The sequence below is a fragment of the Perissodus microlepis genome, chromosome 8, assembly GCF_051167445.1.
Source record: "Perissodus microlepis isolate ML-2025 ecotype Zambia chromosome 8, ASM5116744v1, whole genome shotgun sequence".
Taxonomy (NCBI): Eukaryota; Metazoa; Chordata; class Actinopteri; order Cichliformes; family Cichlidae; genus Perissodus; species Perissodus microlepis.
Window position 1 is genome coordinate 1,245,001 of NC_140468.1, and position 8,244 is coordinate 1,253,244.

The following is an 8,244-nucleotide window of genomic DNA, read 5'->3' on the forward strand; positions in this document are numbered from 1 at the left end:
GTGTGTGTGTGTGTGTGAGAGAGAGAGAGCGTTGTACCTAATTAGCCTGTCTGATGCAACGTAAAGCTGAATCCTGAAATACCAACAGAGTGTGAGGCGCAGCCATGAAACACACACATCTGTTTTTTTAATTGATAATCAATAGGGACGTGTCTCTACCGGCAACACTTACTGATGATCAATACTCACACACACACACACTCACACACACACACACACACACTCACACACACACAGGAGGAGACACCTGTTAAAAAGCAATTAGACGGAGCAGATCTGTCTCCCCTGAATCTGTATCCTCGTAACAGCAAAGGAGGACAGAAAAGGAGAAAAGATGAAGACGAAGATGAGAGGAAGACTCTCCGAGTACTGCAGGAGACGAAGAGGTGAAGAGGAGGTGAGGAGGAGGAGCAGTTTGTGAGGATAAAGGGGAGAGGAGAGATTTAGTTGTAAAGTCAGTGAGCGTCTCCTCGATCACAGCGTCTGATGTCTAATGATGAACAAGACGATCAATACGTCACCTCTAACTCCTGACAGGGGCAGCGCACACACACACACGTGTGTATTTATATCCTTGTGGGGACCTCTATTGACATGATGCTTTCCCTAGCCCCTTACCCTAACCATTAAAAATGAATGCCTGACCCTGACCCGAAACCTAACCATAACCTAACTGTAACCCTGACACTAAAACCACATTTTGAGCCTCATAAAGGCTTCAAACTTGTGAGGACCGGTGAGTGTGTCCTCACAAGTGACTGTTGGTTCTCACAAGCGTAGCAGAATGCAGATTTCGGTCCTCACAAAGATAGCTAGACAGGAACACACAGACAGATACACACAGTGAGAGTGGGTTTTTCTGCTCCTGAGTCGAGGCTCGTATGTTGGATATATCATCAGTCACCTGATTAGTTTCATCTCTGAGTGTCTCGTTTGATCCAACAAACTGCTCCGCCCCTTCCTCTGTGTTTGAATCATGCTTCCTGTTACAGACGTATTTATCCAGCACCAAATGACGACAACAGTAGCTTCAAGGTGATTTAGGCTGTACGGTAAAGACCCCACAGGAACAGCTCACAGTCATTTTAAGAAGCCCTGACCTGCAGACACCAGCCCAGGAGAAGGAGTCCATCTTCAGAGTTTACTAACTTTTTAACACCAAGTTCGACCCCTCAGCTCTGCTCACTGTCCCGTCTCGTCTTTCAGAGCGTTTGGATCTTTAAACACACTTCGTTGTCCTAAAAACACAGATTTGGATTTTTCTCTGTCATAATCTGTTGTTTTTGAAGAAGACATGCATGTTTTCAAATGAATTAATCGGGTAATTAAACGGGTAATTGAATGATTATTTCTGTATTAACATCAACGTGTGTATACGCACAGCTAATACATGTAGGTGACTGCTGTGTGTGTGACACTTTTATACAAATCCTGGTTAATTAGTCTTTGTTTATTTACCTGCCCCCCCCCCCCCCCCCCCCAGGTGACTCTGCCAGTCAGCCATATTTGCGCTTTCTGTGAACGGCGTGTTCGGCAGTGAAACAGCAGCAGATGGTGTGTTCAGGGTCACACTCTCCACTCCGTGACTGTTTCCCAGGAAGAATAAAATATTCAGCTACACTTCATCTCTCCATTGACTCCCATGCATTCATACATTTAACATTTAGCCGGCCGCGGCCCTCTGGGGGCCCAAACGTTATTCTGCTGTCAGTCACCCTGAAACACGGCCAGTAATGAGATTCCATCCAAAACCAACCTGCAGCATGAGAGGGAAATCACACCTACGCCCGCTAAATGATTGACAGCCCATCGTCCTCCCATAATCCCACGCTGCAGACACCAGAGACCCTCACAGACAGGAGATTGTACCCCCCCAAAAAATTTCTCACATCAGGTATTCAGAGCGAGAGCGTGTAAAGATGAGAGCTAGTTCCATCACCACCATCAGCAGCAGCTACAAACAGGCAGACAGATCGACGGCGAGCTTTTTAAAGATGTGAACGTGACTGAAGATCATCGCATTAAAATGTTCTCACAGTCGGCGCTCAGAGGGGGATCGTCCCATCATCGATGACCCTCCAAAGCTCTTCACTCAGAACAAAGAGCCAGACGAGGTTCAGCCTGTGGGCTGGGCCCCTTTGGAGGCCGTGAGGGGAAATAACCTGCACAGAGTAATGGTTTACCGACGGGAACGCCACAGGATGCCCGACGGAGGAACAGTAGGCAGAAATCAGGTCACTGGTCTGAAACTACGCCTTCAGAGGATGAAGCAAAAACATCTGGGAGGGGAAATGTCTGTGCAGGTTCTCCGTCATCCAGGTCTGGATTATTGGACTTGACTCAGAGGTCCAAAACTAAGTGATGATCGCAGAAGTAAAAATGTGAGTCGCTGCATGCAGAAAGCAGAAGGAAGCTGCAGCTCTGCATCCTGTCATGATGCTGCGCTGTTCGCACCTCTGAGAGCTAATGGCTAAACGTGACACTGACAGGTATCCTGCACCGATGGCTGCGTTCACCGACAGCAATAAAAAACTGACTCACGTCATTGTCTCGTTTACTGAGATGTGCTGTTTTATATAAAAATGAGACACATTTAATAACAATGTTTTTTTCTGTTTTATAGCTGTTTTAAATCAGCTTTATTTTATACAGCATTTCTGTGCGCACACGAGTGAAGAAGGAGTTACAGTTGGTGGAAAGAACACGTTAAACAAAGCAACTGTAAAATTCCTGCATATGTTTTATTATTATTATTGTTGCTGTCCAGCTTCCGTCCTAATAAACTAAAAGCAGTATGATCCACATTTAAGATATTTTTATATTTATATTTTACACGTTTGCTTAAAAATGGAAGCTGGAAATGAAAGGAAGAGATTAATTTATTCAAGTACATTTTCTAACCTTTAATGAGCCAAAACTCTGTGCGTGTTCAAAGACTTTAAACCCGTGGCTGCATCCTGCTTTTATTTTATGAATCTTCCGACGGCGTGTCTGCTGGCTTTACTTCCTGTCTTTGTCTTCCTTTCCTTTGTGACGGCCCACCCTGCGCTCACCTGTCAGTTTTTTGGTGCATTTCTCTTTTCTGCCTCCTCACAGTTCATTTTTGATGTTCCTTTCTTGCACTTTTGTGCACTGTTTATGCGCCTTGTAAATTAACGCTTATCTTTAAAGCTGCGTTCAGCTTTTAATTCAGTTCAGGTCGACATGCTGACAGAAACCAGCGGTGGGTTCTGGAGTGAAGGAGAAGAAATGAAATGCTGTTGTGTTAGTTTTCTTGAAGTGGGAGCGAACGAATCGCAGTGTTTGTGCTCTCTCTGCAGTCTGACCCTGACATGTTTCCTGTTCACTGGACGCCGCCAAAAACACAGGAGACCTTCCCATCATGCATTTCAGCTGGCAGAGGGAGAAAAAAGAGCTGCTGTAAAAATCTCCACTTCTCTTTTCAAAGAGCTGCTGCAGTCACATCCATCCCTCCATCCATCCATACTCCCCCCTCCTCCGTCCACAGGGGAGAGGGGGAGGGAGGATTGAGATTAATACTCAGGAGGAGGACAAGAGCTGAGGAGAAGGAGGAAGAGGAGGGGGAGGTGAAAAGAGAAGAGCATAGCGTATGATTCCTCATGGGAGGCCAGGAAGGAGGGGAGGGGGAGGAATCTGAGAGGAGGATGAAGAGGAGGCGCAGGCTCAACCACATCAGCCCAGTAGCTCTACACGTCATCCTGTTTGAATGATTTAAAGCCGAGCTGCATTTAATGTTCACCTTTCATTAGCCCTTAAATTCACAGAGCTACTCAGCGTGAATCGCACTCCCACCGCACATAATCAGCACGTTCGTGTCACAGCTCAGTTCACTTTTATTGATGTGGCACCAACAGTCACTTTACACTGTAAGGTAAAGCCCCAACAACAATGAGCAGCACTTTGGCGACAGTGGGAAGGAAAAACTCCCTTTTAACAAGAAGGAACCTCCAGCAGAACCAGGCTCAGGGAGGGGCGGGGCCATCTGCCACATGGAAACATGATTGGACGAAACCCTGAGGAACGCCAGCATGAACCTTACTGTGTGACACAACAAGCTTCATTCATACTGTGCTGCTGTGATGTCACTACAGGTATGCTAACCTGAGCCTGACAAAGGTAACTGACCAATAAACAAACCCAAGCAGTCTGCTGTTTCTCACTGTGTGTGGCACCAAACCGCCTCTTCATCCAGGCATGAAACCAGCAGGTGGATGAACAGACTCACCTGAACGCAGCAGATCAGCTGACGTCTTTCATCACATCCTGCTAATAACCTTCACGCAGGGGGCGCTACTCAACCTGCAGCTCCTCCTGTGTCTGTGACTCGGCTGGTGCTCTCTGGCGACTGATCGAGAATCTGCCGCTCGGGCAGAAGACAACCTTTAAACGTACGTAACAAGGCTGACAGGAATGCGCCGCGTGTCATCGGTGTCTATTTGTCTTTCTTGCATCTGCCGCATGTTTGTTTGCGAGCGCACAAACAGTCTGACAGGTGTATGTGAGTGCGTGATGCTTCGTATCTGTTACCTGTCGATGATGACGGGGTCTGACGGCGTCTCGTTCCTGTTTCCACAGCTCTTCTTATCGCAGCAGCGGCTGACACGCGCACAGAGAGACAAAAATGAAAGCAGACCCGTCAGTCACTGCAGAGCCTCGTATTTCTTTCAGACAGCTCAGGTGAGACACCTGCACACGCCCACTCTGTATGCAGGGAACAGGCTCCATCAGGGCACGAGTCACCGTGGACGTGAGGATGCCGCTCTCAAACATCGGGACTTTTATTTGAAGCAGAGAAGAAGAACTACTCAGATCTGGTCGGTGTTTCGCGGCCTTACCTGCACATGATCTCGTGCGTCAGCAGAACTCGGCACATCTCGGGGTTTTTGTCCTGGCCTTCATAGATGATTGCCTGCACACACACACACAAACAGGTAAGGTGAAGATCACCTGTTGCGCTTCATCATGGCCCCGCCCACTGGCCTGCAGCAGAAACAGCTCCATTAAAGCCGGTTTCATTCGTCTCAATTAGAGCTCATTATTAGCGATTAGCCTGAGTGAGAGTGAGCGGGACACAAACATTTGATCCTCTGAATGTTTCATTACAGCTGCAGCCTGCAGATATTCACATGAAACAGCTGGAACCAAACGCATGAAACGCCTCTCTGTCACGGCGAGCGCCGGCTGACGGCGAGCTCGTTAAAGTGCGCTAATTGAATGAGTCGTAGGGTTCAAACGCTGCTGCTGCTTTTCATTAGAGACAAAACTGAGTGACCCGGCTGCTGATGGAGCGCTTCTCTATCACGCAGGGACCACGCCCATCAGCGCCTCCTACAGACCACAAACGATCCTCGGTGCTGATGGAGTACGGCCCCCCGTCTGGCCTCAGCTATGAGCCTGGCTTTACACGGACCACAGAAACCGACAGGGGACGAAACAGTGTCCATCTTTTCCAACCAGTCAGGATGAGCCTGATCGGAAAGGAGCGGGCGAGCGTGACCACACAGAGCTGACAGACACGTGCTCGCCACATTCCCGCCATCGTTTCAGACGATGAGGAAACTGCTCAGACGTGAAGGCGGCAGATGGCAGCGGCTCCTCACTCTCCGATCACATGTTTACTCTGGAAGTGGCGTGCTAGCACGAGTCTTTAACAGCTGATTTATTGACACTCAGAGACAAATGCAAACAAGCTGCGACACGACATTAGATCAATCTCTAAAAAACTCAACACAGCGGCAGACCGAGCGCCATCAGGGCGCCGATTCTCAGGCGCAAGTTTGAACTTGGAACCGTCGAACAAACGCGAGCAAAGTGAGAGCAACAAACTCTGCGATCAAAGGGTCTGCGTTTGACTTCAGTGGCTCAGCTTCCTGTTTGAGAAAAACCTGAAATATATCGAGGAGGAGGAGGAAGAGGAGGAGGAGGAGGGAGAGGAGGGAGAGGAAGAGAAGGAGGAGGAAGAGGAGGAGGAGGAGGAAGAGGAGGGAGAGGAAGAGAAGGAGGAGGAAGAGGAAGAGGAGGAAGAGGAGGGAGAGGAAGAGAAGGAGGAGGAAGAGGAAGAGGAGGAGGAAGAGGAGGGAGAGGAAGAGAAGGAGGAGGAAGAGGAGGAGGAGGAGGAAGAGGAGGGAGAGGAAGAGAAGGAGGAGGAAGAGGAGGAGGAGGAGGAAGAGGAGGGAGAGGAAGAGAAGGAGGAGGAAGAGGAAGAGGAGGAAGAGGAGGGAGAGGAAGAGAAGGAGGAGGAAGAGGAAGAGGAGGAGGAAGAGGAGGGAGAGGAAGAGAAGGAGGAGGAAGAGGAGGAGGAGGAGGGAGAGGAGGGAGAGGAAGAGAAGGAGGAGGAAGAGGAGGAGGAGGAAGAGGAGGGAGAGGAAGAGAAGGAGGAGGAAGAGGAAGAGGAGGAGGAGGAGGGAGAGGAGGGAGAGGAAGAGAAGGAGGAGGAAGAGGAGGAGGAAGAGGAGGGAGAGGAAGAGAAGGAGGAGGAAGAGGAGGAGGAGGAGGGAGAGGAGGGAGAGGAAGAGAAGGAGGAGGAAGAGGAGGAGGAGGAGGAAGAGGAGGGAGAGGAAGAGAAGGAGGAGGAAGAGAAAGAGGAGGAGGAGGAAGAGGAAGAGGAGGACAAGGATGAGGAGTAGGAGAAGGAGGAGGACGAGGAAAAGAAAGAGGAGGAGGAGGAAGAGGAAGAGGAAGAGGAAGAGGAGGAAGCGGAAGAGGAAGAGGACGAGGAGGAGGAGGAAGAAGCGGAAGAGGAAGAGAAAGAGGAGGAGGACGAGGACGAGGAGGAGGAGGAGGAGGAAGAAGCGGAAGAGGAAGAGAAAGAGGAGGAGGAGGAAGAAGCGGAAGAGGAAGAGAAAGAGGAGGAGGACGAGGAAGAGGAGGACGAGGAAAAGGAGGAGGAGGAGGAGGAGGAGGAGGAAGAGGAGGAGGAGGAAGCGGAAGAGGAAGAGAAAGAGGAGGAGGAGGACGAGGACGAGGACGAGGACGAGGAAAAGAAAGAGGAGGAGGAGGAAGAGGAAGAGGAGGACAAGGATGAGGAGTAGGATAAGGAGGAGGACGAGGAAAAGAAAGAGGAGGAAGAGGAAGAGGAAGAGGAGGAGGAGGAAGAAGCGGAAGAGGAAGAGGAGGAGGAGGACGAGGAAAAGAAAGAGGAGGAGGAGGAAGAGGAGGACGAGGAAAAGAAAGAGGAGGAAGAGGAAGAGGAAGAGGAGGAGGAGGAAGAAGCGGAAGAGGAAGAGGAGGAGGAGGACGAGGAAAAGAAAGAGGAGGAGGAGGAAGAGGAGGACGAGGAAAAGAAAGAAGAGGAAGAGGAGGAGGAGGAGGAGGAGATGTCTGTCTGAAAGAAGTCGGCCTGAAACTCTGGCCGACACCTCGGACTGCAGCAGGAAGAAAAAGACGCTCTTATTGTGAAACGTCTGATTTTTGAGGTTCATTAATCAGATAAAACAATCGTTGTTATTGATCATTCTCCTCTCGGTGCACATGCTGATGATCAATAATCTCACCTGTTTGGTCATGGAGTCGATGAGGCGGACGTACAGGTCCTGCTCCGTCCTCACTCCTGCACACAAACCAACAGTCGGGGTTAGCGTGAGTGAGCAGAGACGGGGCTGTGCTGCTCATTAAAACAAGCGCACCCACCGTTACTGTAGAGCAGCTGCAGCTTGTAGTGGATCCCGTTGTTGGTCTTCTCGCCCGTCGGCTCCTGAAACAAAGTCAGGAAACAAACTGAGGCGTGGGTGCGTTTGGTTTCACCACCTGATGTGACCAAGCAGAAGTTCTGCACGTTTTAGTGCATTAGAGCGCGCTGGTGTGTAGCTTTGGTGAGTCCGTATATTTCAACCTTTACACAAGCGCACACGTCTGAGGTGGCTGCACCTGCTGCAGAAACAGAGGGGAATATTTAACCAAGTCCTTAAACGGATTTACTGATTATTCTAACCACACGTTGTTTGCTTGATGCTGAAATGAAGCGTCGGCTCCTGCGTTTAGAAAACATGCAAACTTTTGGAAATCGTCCGTAAAACTAAACACACCTATCAGCTCTGTTTGGGGCCACATTCACACTGGTCTGTCTGCACTGAGCCGAAGCTGTTGGGCTGATAAACATGAATCAACCTTCGGCACAGACGCGACTGTCAGAGGGAAAAACTGCTGCATTAAAATGACGCAAACTGCATTTTATTGTGTTTACTGTGCACACTACTGCCAAACACACCTGTCACAGGTGCTGTT

General features: G+C 49.5%; 1 protein-coding gene across 1 annotated transcript in view; it reads right to left on the reverse strand.

Moving 5' to 3' along the window:
• The window catches only part of LOC146380994 (transcription factor COE3-like), a 59,944-nt gene that overhangs the window by 49,508 nt on the left and 2,192 nt on the right, over nucleotides 1–8,244 (reverse strand). The window contains exons 2-5 of the mRNA XM_084938569.1: nucleotides 7,651–7,767; nucleotides 7,515–7,570; nucleotides 4,857–4,930; nucleotides 4,549–4,617 (exon numbers count right to left, since the gene is read on the reverse strand). Coding sequence (XP_084794695.1) covers nucleotides 4,549–4,617; nucleotides 4,857–4,930; nucleotides 7,515–7,570; nucleotides 7,651–7,767 — 316 coding nt within the window. The remainder of the gene's footprint in view (nucleotides 1–4,548; nucleotides 4,618–4,856; nucleotides 4,931–7,514; nucleotides 7,571–7,650; nucleotides 7,768–8,244) is intronic.